At 40.2% G+C, this 16,120-nt stretch overlaps 1 protein-coding gene across 2 annotated transcripts in view; it reads left to right on the forward strand.

Moving 5' to 3' along the window:
- SMYD4 (SET and MYND domain containing 4) overlaps positions 1–14,451 on the forward strand; it is a 34,662-nt gene extending 20,211 nt beyond the window's left edge. Inside the window, exons 6-11 of one of the 2 annotated variants that reach the window (XM_045526137.1) lie at positions 8,544–8,726; positions 9,169–9,332; positions 10,984–11,116; positions 11,967–12,083; positions 12,284–12,407; positions 13,549–14,451. In XM_045526137.1, coding sequence (XP_045382093.1) covers positions 8,544–8,726; positions 9,169–9,332; positions 10,984–11,116; positions 11,967–12,083; positions 12,284–12,407; positions 13,549–13,702 — 875 coding nt within the window. In that variant the 3' untranslated portion in view covers positions 13,703–14,451. Of the gene's footprint in view, positions 1–8,543; positions 8,727–9,168; positions 9,333–10,983; positions 11,117–11,920; positions 12,084–12,283; positions 12,408–13,548 lie in introns of those variants that run through there. The other variant, XM_045526138.1, reaches the window with a different exon arrangement.
- The last annotated feature ends 1,669 nt before the right edge of the window (positions 14,452–16,120 follow it).

The following is a 16,120-nucleotide window of genomic DNA, read 5'->3' on the forward strand; positions in this document are numbered from 1 at the left end:
TATAAGGATACATGCACAGGAAACCAGAGAAAGCTAAATAGTTTTTTCCCTTAGGAAGGGCAGAAACAATAGTTAAACCAGACTGCAGAAAAAAGAGTTATTGAGTAAGGTATCAGACTCTTAACATATTCAACTACTCTCTCTTCTCTTTCCAGTTGACAAATTTTTCCCATTCTTGTATGCTAAATTTCCAAGAGAGAAATCTGGCCCAGCACAGCTTTTCACATCATACTACATCATAAGGGGTTGACCAGCCTCTGTATGGCTTGTCCTTTGATCAGGTGGCCAGCCATCAAGGGGCCACCTCCAGACACAGATCAGCCAGCCTAGCCCTGCTTTCCTGGACTGGGTTGTACAGATAACACTATTTAAGCTAGACAGTAGGGAGGCTGGATATGCCCAACATCATGAGTGACATCTCCAGTATGACTGTACTGACAGCAGGTACAACTATTATAAGAAAAGAAATGGCATTTGCAGTATTTTTATTGTATGATCTCCATTTCAGCAGAAAATGTCTTTTGATTCAATCTATTCATTATACTTTTCTCAATTTTTCTAGTTAGCTCAAGTGAGAGAAGAAACTTGGTATTGGATAAACCTAGAATTTATAGACAGGTTAATATTAAATGTGGCTTAACTAAGCTATATATATTTAGCTCTTTTGATTTTCTCACATTAGGTAATCTAGAATTTATCAGCCTATTTTTGTGTGTATTTTTGTGTTTAATTTTAATTCAGCTGCCAGATTATATGATATATGGGTATCTCACAAGTGGTGTTTTGGGGCAAGACTCTATTCCCCACCCTAAAGCACACAGGCCATCTAAAATTAGCACTGGCCTGGTTCCACGATACCACTAAATCACATTTCAGGTTAGTCTCTGTTTTCTTCTCTGCCTTCCTTTGCCTGTTTGGGCCATTGCTGCATTCTGAAATGTATCTGTTGAGTGTTTTCCAGAATTGTGTTTTTCCCTTGGGTACATTCACTCGTGTTTAAAAAAAATACTCATTTTGGTTTTTCTGAATATAAAAAAATAATATATGGGGCTACCAGATTAAATGACAGAAAGTTACCAGCTCTTGATTCTATTATACGTCTTGCCTTTAAACTACTTAATATGACACATAAAAAAGATGCAAATGTCAGTAGCTGTGGGGACTGTAGAAAATATTGTCCCAGTAAATAATAGCAGTGACCACTAACTCAAGCTGAATCTCTGAGGCAGAATGACAGGGCCTGTGGGCAAAAGAAGTTAGAGTTTTACATTCACTTTCCTCCATTGGCCTAACCCTTACAGTGGGTAAACATCCTAATTAGCCTAAATGTTTTTGCTCCATGTGCATGAAATTTTATTTTAATCAGGTTTTGTTTTTCATAGCAAATTATGAGTAAAATTTTTCACAAGTTGTTAAGAGTAAATTTTTGGATAGTAAGAGTATGTATAGGAATACTTGTATATTCTGTGGCTAATAAAATCTAGAAGAATAGATATACATAGCATAATACTACTTGGGGTGATAGAAGAAGGATTGGAGACTTTGGCTTTAACTATAAGGTTCTATTTTATACATAACTTATTGTTTATATGGTGTTTTTAAAATATACACAGAAAGGCCGGACCCAGTGGCTCATGCCTGTAATCCTAGTACTCTGGGAGGCCAAGGCAGGAGAATGACTTGAGGTCAGTAGTTCGAGACCAGCCTGAGTAAGAGTGAGACCCCATCTATACTAAAAATAGAAAAATATTAGCTAGACAACTAAAAATAGAAAAAAAAAATTAGCTGGGCATGGTGGTGCATGCCTATAGTCCCAGCTACTTGGGAGGCTGAGGCAGGAGGATTGCTTGAGCCCAGGAGTTTGAGGTTGCTGTGAGCTAGGCTGACCCCATGGCACTCTAGCCCAGGCAACAGATCGAGACTCTGTCTCAAAAAAAAAAAAGAAAAAAAAAAAAAAAAAACAAGAAAATTTTTAAATGAGTTCTATACTTTTCCCATAACTCTAGGGAAAAAAACTTTTTAAAAAAACAGCTCATAGAGCAAAAGATAGAATAATAAAAATGAGTCTATAATAGTAAATATAAATGGACTAAACCCTCCTATTAGAGTCTTTAAAAATGAAATAAAGAAAATTAATATCCAACTATATTCTATTTACATAGCAACTCCTGTAACAAAATGACAGTATTTGGGCAAGAAATATCAATGACGTTGTATCTGTAAGACAGAAATGGTTGCATATGCAAGGAGAAACCGGCAAAAACTCCATTATTGTGAAAAACTTTAATATACCACCCTTGACTTTGACTCATCAAATATATTAAGTGTCTAGAAACCAAGATAACATACTAAACTAAGGGATTTACTACATATACCTATCAAAACTTGTTTGCTATAGATCAAGGATCACAAACTTTTTCTGTAAAGAACTAGATAGTAAATATTTAGGCTTTGCAGGCCATATGGTCTCTTTTTGCAACTATTCAACTCTGCCATTTTAGCATGAAAGCAGCCATAGACAATACACAAACGAATGAGCAGGGCTGGATTTAAATAAAACATTATTATGAACACTGAAATTTGCACTTTTTATTTTTCACATCATGAGAATTATTCCTTTGATTTTTTTTCAACCACTTAAAAATATAAAAGCCATTCTTAGACCACAGACTATACAAAAACAGGCAGCAGGCAGGATTTAGCCCACGGGCCACAGTTTACAGGCTCCTGATACAGACAAAGACCTCACAAATCTAATTAATAAATCTATTTAGGAAAAAACCCACAAAATTAGAAACAATGGAGGGGATACAGCCAATAATGTAAATTCATTTTTAAATTTTAAAAAATTAATGCAGTTTTAGACTACTAAAATTGACTATATTAGACAAGCTTTTTAGAAATACAGATTTACCTAAATTGTCCTAATAGGAGGAAGACACTTCAAAAAAATCAATAATTGCAGAAGAATTAAGTTATCAAAATATTTCCATAAAAACAAGCCGGACCCACTCTTTTCCATGTGAGTTCTTTAAAACCTTGAACAGATTTAACCATGATTTAAAAAAAGAAAAGAACAGAAAAAATTTCTCTCAAGAACAGATCATTTGTATACTGTATAAACTGTTCCAGAGCATTGGGAAACCTGGAACTCTTTCTTACTCATTTTACAAAGCCAAGAAAAAAGACTATAGACAGTCTCACTTGTGAATATAGATGTAGAAACCCTGAATAACTCACTGCCAGGTTACATCTAGCAATTTATTAAAGGAATAATAATATGTGACCAAGTAGGATTTTTCCTAGAAATGCAAAGGTATTTTAATTTGGTGGGATATAAAAGGTTTGGGTAACCACAAAGACATGCCATGTTCTTATTAGAAAGACTGAACACTGTAAAAATGGCAGTTTCCCTGGATTAACCTGATCACTTTAATCCAGTTTCAGACAAAATCACAATTGGGTTTTTCCTGGAACTTGACAGTGTTTTAAAGTTCATCTTGAATAAGTGGGTGACAATAGCCATCTTTTTAGAGAACTGAAGGGTAATGGTACTATCAGATTTCATACCAGCATGAAAGCATTGTTACAATAATTAAAAACAATGTGGAACTGATGGCAGCCCCCCAAAAAGTATTAGATTCTTTCTTATCATTAAAAGTGAAATATTTAAGGCCCGGCACAGTGGCTCACGCCTGTAATCCTAGCCCTCTGGGAGGCCGAGGCGGGTGGATCGCTCGAGGTCAGGAGTTCGAGACCAGCCTGAGTGAGACCCCGTCTCTACTAAAAATAGAAATAAAAATTATCTGGACAACTAAAAATATATATAGAAAAAATTAGCCGGGCATGGTGGCGCATGCCTGTAGTCCCAGCTACTCGGGAGGCTGAGGCAGAAGGATTGCTTCAGCCCAGGAGTTTGAGGTTGCTGTGAGCTAGGCTGACGCCACGGCACTCACCCTAGTCCAGGCAACAAAGTGAGACTCTGTCTCAAAAAAAAAAAAAAAAAGTGAAATATTTAAAAATTAAAACATAAAATATCCAGAAAAAGGTAAGTGAACATTTATATAGCCTTAGGGTGGGAGAGGCTTTTTAAAGTACTACATAATACCAAATTTAAGTAATTAAAAGATAGCTAAGTACCACATATCAAAAGCACCATAATGGGTGAAGAAGATAGAGAATGCAGGTGAAAGAAGTCCTTGGAAGAATGAAAACATTGGATGGGAGGCAGAAGACCTGATTTTCTGATCTCTGTGTGTCTCTGTATTCTCATCCATCCAGCGAGGGACTGGATAAGCCTCAAAGCGTCTATTTGCAAAGATGACCACAACAGTTTCTCCTATCCCTGTTTGCCTCTTTGTAACTTGACGTTGCTTTCCATCTCATCAAGAGGTGGAGTCTTTCCCCTCCGTTGAATCTGTGCTAGCCCTGTAACTTGCTTTGATGAATGGTCTCCAGAAGTGATGTTGTGTAACTTCAGCTTTAAGAGCCCTAGCAGCTCCCGCTGTCACCTTCTTGGAATGATAGGGTAGCCATGTGAACAAGCCTGGGCTATCCTCCTTGATAAAAGACCATGCACCAGATGCATGCAATCACATGAATAATCCCCAGGCAAAAAACCAGGAGAAAAAAATATTCAATTGAGCTCAGCCAAAATTGCTGGCATACAGAGCCGTGAATAAACAAAATTGTACTTGTTTTAACACCCCCACCAAAAAAAAAAAAAAACCCTCATAAACAAAAATGAAGATGTGAAAGACAAAATGAGGGAACATCTCTAGCAACTATACAAGTCTTAAAATCAACTTTTAAAAACACACATAGTGATGAAAATGTTCTAAAACTGGATATGGTAATGGTTGCCCAACTATGTAAATTTACCAAAAAAAAATCATTGAATTATGCACTTAATCAAGGTGAATTTTATGGTAGATATATCTCCGTAAAGCTCTTAAAAGTACACATGAGCAAGCACTTGATCAAAATAGTAATACAAATGGTCCATCTCTAAACTCTCTCTAGTAATTAAAACAAATGCCATTTCTTCGCCTATCACATTGGCAGAGTTGTTTTGTTGGTTTGTTTTTTAATTATATGCATTTTAGGTTAGGGTATAAAAGACAAAATGTTCTATCTGCTTGATAGGATTATAAATGGTTGTCATTTTCTCTGTAATTTTCAGTATTTAAACTTTGTCTGATTACCATATATTCCTTTTGTAGTTTCAATTAGTTTTTTAATAATAAAAATAATACAAATGATAAGAACACTTTTCTATGAACATTTTTAAGGCATTTGATACATTTTGCAAAATTGCCCTCCAAGAAAGTTGTACTGGTTACGTACCCACCAGCAATGTTCATTTTCATTTTTTAATTCAATCTAATTTTGTTTTAGTCTGCTCATATTTCTAATCTTGTTATATTCCTTTTTATTATATCTTTGGGGTTCCAACACCTCCCAATTTAGTGTTCTCATTGAATTTCATTAGCAGCTGTTTCATTAGTAGCACAGAAGAAGGATTAAAGTGTTAACTAGGATAAACTTTGACAAAAACCTATAAAAATGTATGTTATTATCTTTGCATAAATCCTATTTAATCAAAGTTCCTCAGAAACCTCTCACTGGTACTTATCTCAAGGGACAGAATTGGCCGCCGATGATATCCTAGACCTTGATATATGTGGTACCATCTTAGTGGGAATGGTACATTCATATCTCTCTGGATTCATGTCATGTCAGGGCTTTTTTTTTTTTTTTTTTTTTTGAGACAGGGTCTCGCTCTGTTGCCCGGGCTAGAGTGAGTGCCGTGGCATCAGCCTAGCTCACAGCAACCTCAAACTCCTGGGCTTAAGTGATCCTACTGCCTCAGCCTCCCGAGTAGCTGGGACTACAGGCATGCGCCACCATGCCCAGCTAATTTTTTCTATATATACTTTAGTTGGCCAGATAATTTCTTTCTATTTTTACTAGAGACAGGGTCTCGCTGTTGCTCAGGCTGTATGTCAGGGCTTAATAAGGTTCTGTGTTGCTCCACGTCAGTTCACTGCCCTCTGCTTTCACTTTTCAGCAACCAGGGAATCCATCTTTAGTTTGGGTCCTTGATTACTTCACACATCTACAAATGTCTCATTTTGCAAAATATACATACCAGAGTAAGTATATGCTGGAAGTACTGTGACTGAATCCTTTTTTTCTTTACTTGAATCCCATTTTGAATGCACTAGGGATATTACAGAGGTATACTTTTGGTAAAGAATCACTCCCCCTTTTTTTTTTAAATACAAAATGTCAACATTAAATTTGGTTGATGAGGTGCATACATATTCTCACTTTCTATTATCTCTTGTAATAGATGATTAATACAAAATATTGAGTAATTTTTAAAAATCAATACTTAATTTTTTAGAAATGATTAGAGAGATATTCAACTGTGATATAAACACCCCACTTAGTTCCTGGGCCTGCTTCTGGTAGAGGATAATCTATAAATAATTCACAAAGCTGACATTACTCACCGTATTGTGATAATTTTTTCTGGGAAAATTTTAGCAACTGTTCTAATATAGATTGCCAGTTATCAGTAGTTGGGAATGCAAGTCAACTTTTAATTATGCAGAGGCTGATTATTCAGACTACAAATTGTTCATGCCCTGTACTGCTCCTTCCTGCTGCCTACCTTTTAGCATTTTCACAGCTCATTAGCACATGTACCAGAAGGTAGGCATTGGACAAGGGGGAAAGGAGAGGAAACAAAAATCAGTTAAGCACTTACGAGAAGCTCTGATGAAAGATTTTAATACAATTTGTAGAATTATTGACAAAAATTGAGTCATTTGGTTTCCCTGTGAATCATATTTACTTGTTCTATTCTTGTCCTTCATAGCAACAGATAATAGAGACGTTATTCCTATATTTAATGTTTTCCTTTATAGAACATTTCATGTGATAGTTCATGATATTTTATTTATTCATTACATTTGTACCTAGACTACTAATTTCTTTGGTGAATGGTTTATTGAGATTCCTAGCATATATACAGTGATACCACAATTATCTGATGGTTTTCCAGTTTTCCAGAAAACTAAGTGTTTTCCTTTAAGTACCAGTACCTTTGCACTTTCAACCTATTTTGTTGGAAATACGATTTTCTTCATACTTAAACTGAGGCTACTGAATATAATTTAATCCTTTCTGGATGTCCAAGGTTGTCTATACTGTACATACTCCTATGTTTGGCTATTGCAAAAACCCATGCAGGCCTGGCACAGTGGCTCATGCCTGTAATCCCAACACTTTGGGAGGACAAGGCATGAAGTTCATGTGAGCCCTGGAATTCGAGACCAGCCTAGCAAGACCTCATCTCTACAGAAAATTAAAAAGTTAGCCAGGCATGATGTGCATGCCTGTGGTCCCAGCTGAAGCAGAAGGATCCCTTGAGCCCAGGAATTTGAGCTTATAGTGAGCTATCATGACCTATGATGACATCAGTGCACTCTAACCCGGGTGACAGAGCGAGACCCTGTCTCAGAAAGAACCCCATGCAGATATGCTGTCAGTCTAGAGTTTCTGGTTAAGTGAAATGTTGCAAGTGTAGTAAAACTTGAGTGGTACTAGTGTTTTCATTTGCCCTAAGGCTGATGTTGTTATATGAGTTTTCTGCCTTCTTCCCCAGTCTGTCACCTGTCATTTTTGCCATTGTCAGAAAAATCTGTCTCTTATCTTCTCCCCTTATTAGTTCTCTGCATTTGGACTATTGTGGCCTCAGAAACTGAATAACCAAGATAGTTAGAAATGTGTCTAAAACAAGAACAAATAGGCCTGCACATGAGTACAAAAACACTCACATATGAATATAAGTGCGTGAGTTTGGGTGCAGAAACCATCACTGCTTAGAGGCCTTTTACTTTCTTCCTTAATAATTTTCATTCAAGTAGTTAAGCTGCTGTCTAACTGTGTTTCAAAAAGACTGTTTGGGACATGAGACTATCTTGAGTAAAGCTAGTACAGAGAGTTTTCTTCAATGAGAACTGCTGCCAATTGATTTCCTGTAAAGGTGGGAAATACATTTTTTAAAAACATATTTAAGCCTGCTTAAATACATAAAGTTTGGGATAGTAACTAGGTCACTTGTTCTAGGTCACCGAACAAAGACTGGATAAACAAAAGCACGTGGGCTATAAAAGTCTTTGGGAAATAATCTCAACACTTTCTCTGGTTTCTATGTCCTCCCTCCTGAACACTGAAACTACCTCTCTAGAAATCTCCCTCCTGATAATTCCTTTTTTTTTGTTATTTTTTTTAATAAATTCTGATCTTTGGATTTTTTGTGGTATAGAGACACAATGGTTAGGTTCCAGGATTCTGGTGGACTTTTTGTGTGTTCATTCACCTTGCTTCCTGGGGACCAGAGCTTGCTGTGAGTCATGTTCCATCTAATTTACATTGGATCCGGCTGCGGAGCCATGACTCAGACGGGCCTCAGGCCCAGCTGCCCAGCTCATCTCCTGACACATCTTTCCTTTTTCCTCTTGCACTTTCAGGATCTAAAGAGAACATCATTACTGACAGCAGGCAGGTGCGCCTTGCCACAGGCGTCTTCCCTGTGGTCAGCCTCCTGAACCACTCCTGCAGCCCCAACACCAGCGTGTCCTTCATTAGCACTGTCGCCACCATTCGGGCATCACAGCAGATCAGAAAAGGGCAAGAGATTCTCCACTGCTATGGTGAGCCATCTCTCATCACTACTGTCCTGCCCTTCGCCAGCAGAAAAGGACAGGGTGGACAGGAATGAGCAAGCCACTGAGCAGGTGACTTCACCTGTCTAGGGTTTATTTCCTGGAAGAGGCTGTACATACTTAGGCCAAAAAAAAAAAGAGAAAGACCCTCTTACTAGGGCCCTATTGTGGCTACACTATGTCTCTCACTGCTTAATCCCTGTAAACTTCCTATTCTGAAAATGAGCTAGGAACAATTTCTTGGCTTCTTTTTCTTCCTGTGTCAGCAACTTGGAAGCTTATTTTAGTATCCAGTTCTACAAATGTTTGAGTAAAGGTTAAGCTATCACATGATAAATAATTGTCCAGGCCCTCTGTTAAGCTGAAGGTTTTTAAGTAGTGTTTGACTCTCTCTTGCTTTAAATATTAGCTGAGTGTGATCTCTCTCCAGGGCCTCATGAGAGCCGGATGGGTGTCGCTGAAAGGCAACAGAAGCTGAGGTCTCAGTATTTCTTTGACTGCACCTGTCCAGCTTGCCAAACTGAGGCACACAGAATGGCTTCAGGGCCCAGGTGGGAAGCATTCTGTTGTAACAGTTGCAGAGCACCCATGCAGGTAAATCTCTCTTCTCTACTTGTCCTGAAGGTCAGTTTTCCAGCCCAAAGGTGATAAATTTTTAGGAGGAAGCTATCAGGGACTTAAAGGTGCCAAAAGCAGTAATATCACTGTCATTTTAGCCAGTCATCCCCACACATTGGTTACCTTTCCAAAGGAACCACAGGGAAAGGTTGGATTTCATAATATTTCTCTTGTAAATGACAAAAGATCACACCTAAACTGGTTTGGGGGTCGGGGGAAGACTGGATTTTATTTGCTCAAGTAAGTCATTGAAAAGACCCAGGGTAAGGCTACTTCAGATGCAGCTTGATCCAGCGGCTAGGATAATGTCACCAGAACCCAATTTTTTTTTTTTTTTTTTTTTTTTTGAGACAGACTCTCACTCTGTTGCCCAGGTGAGTGCCGTGGCATCAGCCTAGCTCACAGCAACCTCAAACTCCTGGGCTCAAGTGATCCTCCTGCCTCAGCCTCCCAAGTACCTGGGACTATAGGCTCTCGCCACCATGCCCGGCTAGTTTTTCTATTTTTAGTAGATTAGTAGAGACAGGGTCTCGCTCTTGCTCAGGCTGGTCTTGAACTCCTGAACTCAAGTGATCCTCCTGCCTCGGCCTCCCAAGTAGCTGGGACTACAGGCATGCGCCACCATGCCCAGCTAATTTTTTGTGTATATATTTTTAGTTGTCCAGCTAATTTATTTCTATTTTTAGTAGAGATGGGGTCTCACTCTTGTTCAGGGTGGTCTTGAACTCCTAAGCTCAAGCGATCCTCCTGCCTCGGCCTCCCAGAGTGCTAGGATTACAGGTGTGAGCCACCACACCTGGCCAGGACCCAATTTTTCTGTCCATCTCTTTCAACTCCATTTTTTCTGTGTTAGCCCCATCCTCAGACAGACTTCCCTGTGTGGTGGCAAGATGGCTGCCAGCAGCCCCAGCCTCCTGTCCTCCTGCCCAGGAGGGTAAAGACATGTGCCACTCTAACAGCAGTCTGGGCAGAAATGTTACTGTGTTTCATTGACCCAATAACTGGCTGGAGGAAAATCAGAGCCACATGTCACCCCCTCAGCTATAGGGCACTGAGCATGGGAGGGTGAGAAAGGATCCTCAGGAGAAATTAGGTTGCTGCTACCAAATGAGGAAATAGATACTGGCATCTGAAACACAGCAAATGTCCACCTCAGAGGTTTTCTCCTCTGTCAAGGGGTATAATATCCTTCTTAGAGGAACCGTTAGTGGAATGCAGAACTGGTTGTGTGAGAAGCAGAAGTTACAAACCGAAAGTCAAATGTGGGGAAACCTCACCTAGCACCTTTTTCTATTGGTTTTCCTATGACTTTGTCATAACCACTAGAAATGTGTTTGTCATCCAAAGTCCTGGCTCCAAAGAGAGTAAAGAGAGGGACTATAGAAATGGAAAGAAATTGTGGACTATACCACTTCTGTTCCAAAAAATTAAATCTCAGGTAGGATCAGCTACTGCCTTCATTAGAATTGCTGCTATCAAACCAGACCTAGTCGGCTTTGGTTATGATGTATGTATTATGGCAGGAGGCTCTTTCCCCCATGGGCTCAGAAACTACTGCGCAATCCTTTAATATAAGCACATGCACCAACTCTGACAGAGGAATAAAGATAAAACTGACTTTTCACAGGGAGATGACGTGCTGAGCTGTGGCAACAGATCTTGCCCAGAATCCATCAGCAGGGACCACCTCGTTTCTCGGTTACAAGACCTTCGGCAGCAGGTTGAGATGGCCCAGAAGCTTCTCAGAAATGATAAACTAGGTGAGACTGGCTTCCTGCTTTGGTCCTCCAGCTCCTTCTCTTTTATTCATTTTGATAGCACCTTGGACTCAAGAATCCTCAGTAATGGTTGAAGAATTTGAATTGAATTGAATTATCCCCATACCAGCCACAAGATGGCTATATAGGCCAGTGAGACCAAACCCTAACCAGCTCGCTTCCTGTGGTGTCCTTGAAAAGGGGCAGATGATTTAAGCTGTTGTTTTCTTATGTATCAGATACTAAGTTAAAGTATCCCTGGCCACTCAAGGGTTATCGCTGATATCCACGAGCTTTATGCAGTCCCAGAAGTTCCGTGTCATTTATTTTAATTCCAGGGCCTAATGACGTGACTTCTAGAAAGGTTGTTCTGCCCTCATCAGAGCCACTCTCTTCTAGAAAGTAGTGGGTCATGTGCCCGATGGATATAAGTACTCAGCTTTTTTCAGGAAGGGAGTTGTGAAACTCCCCATTGCCCCTGAAAACTCTGCCTTAGAGCTTGACATTGTGGGAATTTATTTCGCTTACTTTATGAAAGTTGACCTTTAGCTTAGATTTCAGGGTCAAGAGAAATAGTTGACCATAAGTAGTATGCAGGGTTGGTTGTGTTAGAAAGCTGATGTTGGAAACCCAGGGTAAATGTGAGGCCTCACCTAGCACCTTTTTCTCTTGAAAGAGAAAACGTAAGAGAACAATAGCTTTATTGGAACAGACACTGTGGGTTGGTGACAACCCAGAGAGATAAAGGGGAGTTTCTACATTCAGCCCAACTAAGATAGAATCTGAGACCTGGGTTCTCATTTTTAGGACCGGGTTTGGTCTGCAGCGAGCCATTTTTCCTTTGACTTGACAGAGCAAGCCATTGGGCGGTTGTTGGGGTGCCGGCACGATGCTGAGAGCTTCCTGTCGGCAGAACACACCATGGTAGGAGAAATTGAGGATGGCCTGGCCCAGGCCTATGCTGCCTTAGGTATGGCACGTGTTTTCATTGTTTGCTGTCAGGAGCAAGTCTGCCCTGTGTTTTGTCACAATCCTGGCCTTGTCTGATTAGTTATCTCTCTGTCTAAACTGAGGCTGCTGTCCTTGCTCTTCAGCTTTCCTTAGCCTGAAAATGTTCATTTTTAGGTGATTGCAGTTCTTTTCTTAAATACAATTTTTCTTTTCTCACAGGGGATTGGCAGAAGTCAGCTACCCATCTACAGAAGAGTCTCCAGGTGGTTGAGGTTCGCCACGGGCCATGCAGTGTTGAAATGGGCCATGAGCTTTTCAAACTGGCCCAGATCTTTTTCAGTGGGTAAGTCTTTCTCTTTCCTGTCACTTTGCCAGGGCATATACTGTTGTTTCTTTCACAAGGCCCTTCCGTGTGTTACTTTTTTCTATAGTGCTTTTAAGCATGTTGAAACTTTTTTATTTCCTCTTTAGGAGAGATCTTTGCCTTCTGTTTTGCTGACAGTTAAAGCTTGAGAATTTCCTCCTGAGAGTGGGAAAAGCTCTTAGATCTGAAGTGAGTTTCCCAGGGAGAACTTGCCAGGCAGTCTCACCCACCCACCAGCAGAACATCCTTCTCATTCCTCTCTGGCTAATCAGACCTCTTGGCTGTCTCATTCCCAGCACCCTCAACTCCAGGGTCTCTGGCTCCTCCCTAGTCTGCATCCTATTCCTTTTAAAGCATTTGTTTCAACCCGGAAGTGATTTTGACTCCAGGTGACATTTGACAGTCTGGAAATATTTTTGATTGTCATGATATGGAAAGGGAAGTGCTACTGGCATCTAGTGGGTAGAGGCCAGAGGTGCTACTAAATATCCTACAATGCACAGGGCAGCCCCCCTACAGCAAAGATACATCTGGCCCAAAATGTTAATAGTGTCAAGGTTGAGAAACCCTGCCTTAAAGGTTAAAAGGAAAGGACAGCAGGTTGATGGGCCGATGCTTCATTCCCTTTTGCTACTGAGGTCATTTGGGAAGTACTAATTCAGTATTTCTGCATAGAATACCTCCAGCCTTGGTAAAACTGCCACTAGTGTACATTGGTATGAGAAAGTGTTTGAAGCTTAAATCTAAGATTGTGAGTGGTGGGTTGACCTGATACTCAAGACATAGAGGCAGCCCATTTGGCCAGAGATAAAAGGGCTGCCGCATTAGGTCGGGGGTCAATTTGGTTACCCTAAGATGAAGACTGCAGTGTAAACCTTGGGGTAAATATCAGATAAAAGCTTTGAGATCTGCCTGTTTTTCCCAGGATCCTGGAGTCTATACTTTTTAATAACTTTTTTCTCAAACTCTGCCTTGCAGTGTGTTTGTGAACTAGATTATAAGATCCTTGAGGACAGAAGTGATCTTGTATAACTATTCTTCACCATGTATGAGTAGGCTCTCAATCAGTGTTTGCTGAACTGAATGAGTGAAGTGACTCCTCTTCTTCTGTTTGGTTCAGGTTTGCAATACCTGAAGCTCTGAACACAATACAAAAGGCAGAAAAGGTTCTCTCGGTGCACTATGGCCCTTGGCATGATGATATCCAGGAGCTCCGAAAGATGAAATCGTGTTTATTGGACTTGCCACCCATCCCTGTGGGACCTTCAATGTAGGATCCCAAGGGGACTTCACCAGGAGAGAAGCCCACAGAAGATAAGTTAAAGGGGTTCTGTCACTGCTGAGCTGTCGTCAGGAAAGACAGGACTTTCCTGACAGTCCCAAGCCTAGTGTATGAGGGGCAGGAGGAGTCCAAAAGCATTGCAGTTGGAGAGAGACACTCACCTATTTTGATGACTGTTTCCTGCAGTAGTTAACTATCCTCCAATAAAAACTCCCAGTTCCCAGAAAAGACTTAAAACTAGTATCTGGAGAGTGCAAGTCCTTTAAAAGGGTTTTAGCTGATCTGCAGGCATCTGGATGTTAGCCTGGGGTTTTGGCGAGATTCCACCTCACTAAATGATGAGAGTCTGTTTCCCTGGAACATTCCTATGGTTTCTAGCAGTAATGAAATGTTGTGCACCACTCCAGTGGGAACTTAAACTCTTAGTAGTTGTGCTGTAATTGAAAAATAATTATAAAGCAAGAAATCAGTAAGGCTGCTTACCTCTGGAGACACACAATTCCACTTACGGTATCTGGCTTCTGCACATCGTTCGTTAAAACTGGTGGAATATGAATTGTGAATTGGGAAATAAATATGGAGCCATTTTATTGTTGAGCAGTTTCTTCCTGGGATAACAACTCTAAATTTGTTTTCTACCAGTTTTCCAGTCCTTATTCTCTGGCTTTCATTCCATACTTTTGGCAGACTCACTGACCAAACGCTACTAATAAAATCAAACTTGTAGTAATGACTTTATAACACATGTGCCTCCTTTCTGAGTTATTCTATTTGTTAGCAAGCCTGAAAAGAAACTATTCTTTTCTACCAGACCTCTCCAGGCTGACAATTGAATTATGGACTCAGTACCAGGAAGAGGGGACTTAAGAAAATGCTGAGGGTATGGATGTTGCTGCTTGTGGTTTCAACTGAAGAGACAGAAGGTGGGGATGATTGCTCCCTTCCACTGGATGTGTAGCAGTAATCCGGACCCCATCCTGGTCAGAAGGTTGCAGGATTCTCTAGGTCTGAACTCGGGTTGCTGTTTCACCACTGGTGACCAGGTGGTTCAGGTGCGTTAGGGAGAAAGAATGCCAGGTCCACACTGCTTTGGAGAGCTTGCCCACCCTGGCCATGCCCAAGAAGTACCTGTGGGTTACTGTGGCATTATAATCAGGAAATCAATAGCCCCGAAGATGCCTGGCAGTAGCTTTTCAGGAAGCTGATTGGAATAAAGTTAGCACTCAAACATTTGTCAAATGAAGGGCAGGCAGAAATTCATTTCTCCTCTTTTCTAATAACTCACTGTGGCAAAGGAGTGGCCAGTGAGATTTTTTGGTAGACCTAACTTTTTCAGGAAAAAAAAAGTTAGTCCTTGGGACTGCAAACTAGTACAACCTCTATGGAAAGTAATATGGAGATACCTCGAAGAGCTTGAAGTAGAATTACCATTTGATCCAGCAGTCCCATTACTGGGCATCTACTCAAAGGAAAAAAAGACATTCTATAATAAAGACACCTGCACTCGAATGTTTATAGCAGCATAGTTCGCAATTGCAAAGATGTGGAAACAACGTAAGTGCCCGTCAATACATGAGTGGATTAATAAAATGTGGTATATGTATACCATGGAGTTCTACTCAGCCACAAAAAACAGTTGTGCACTAACACGTCTTGTATTATCCTGGGTAGAGCTGGAGCCCATTCTCCTAAGTATCACAAGAATGGAAAAACAAGCACCACATGCACTCACCATGAAATTGGTACTAATTGATCAACACTATGTGCACATGTAGAAGTAACATTCATCGGGTGTTGGGCAGGTGGGGGGCAGAGGAGGCGATGGGTATATTCACAGCTGATGGTTGCAGTGTGCACTGTCTGGGAGACTGGGGGATGGGTGTGCTTGTGGCTATGGCTTGGGCAGAACAAAGGCAATATATGTTACCTAAACGTTTATATCCCCATAATATTCAGAAATTAAAAAATACATATATATAAAAAATTTAGTCCTACAAACAATTCTATAGTTATTCTATTCCAAACATGTGGCATGTTTCATGTTCCTAAAAAAGGTTCTATTATACTTTGTAAAATAGGGACACTTCCTTAAAAAGAATATGTATAGAATCTTTACATACCATTTTATGTGTCTCATTTTATGTGTATTTGAGAGTTTTCTTTAAATGATTTATAAAACTAGTTCCTGAAGTTACAAATTACCTCTCTTATCCATCCATGTGTTGTCCCATATTGTCACATGTGACATTAGTTTGACTGGGGAATACCTGTGCTAGCATTTAAAACCTAAAGTCTGGACCAGCCCCAGTGGCTCACGCCTGTAGTCCCAGCTACTCAGGAGGTCACTGAGGCAGGAGGATCACTCAAGCCCTGGAGTTCAAGCTGCAGTGAGGTATGATTGCGCCACTGC

The sequence above is a fragment of the Lemur catta genome, chromosome 15 (assembly GCF_020740605.2).
Source record: "Lemur catta isolate mLemCat1 chromosome 15, mLemCat1.pri, whole genome shotgun sequence".
Lineage (NCBI taxonomy): Eukaryota > Metazoa > Chordata > Mammalia > Primates > Lemuridae > Lemur > Lemur catta.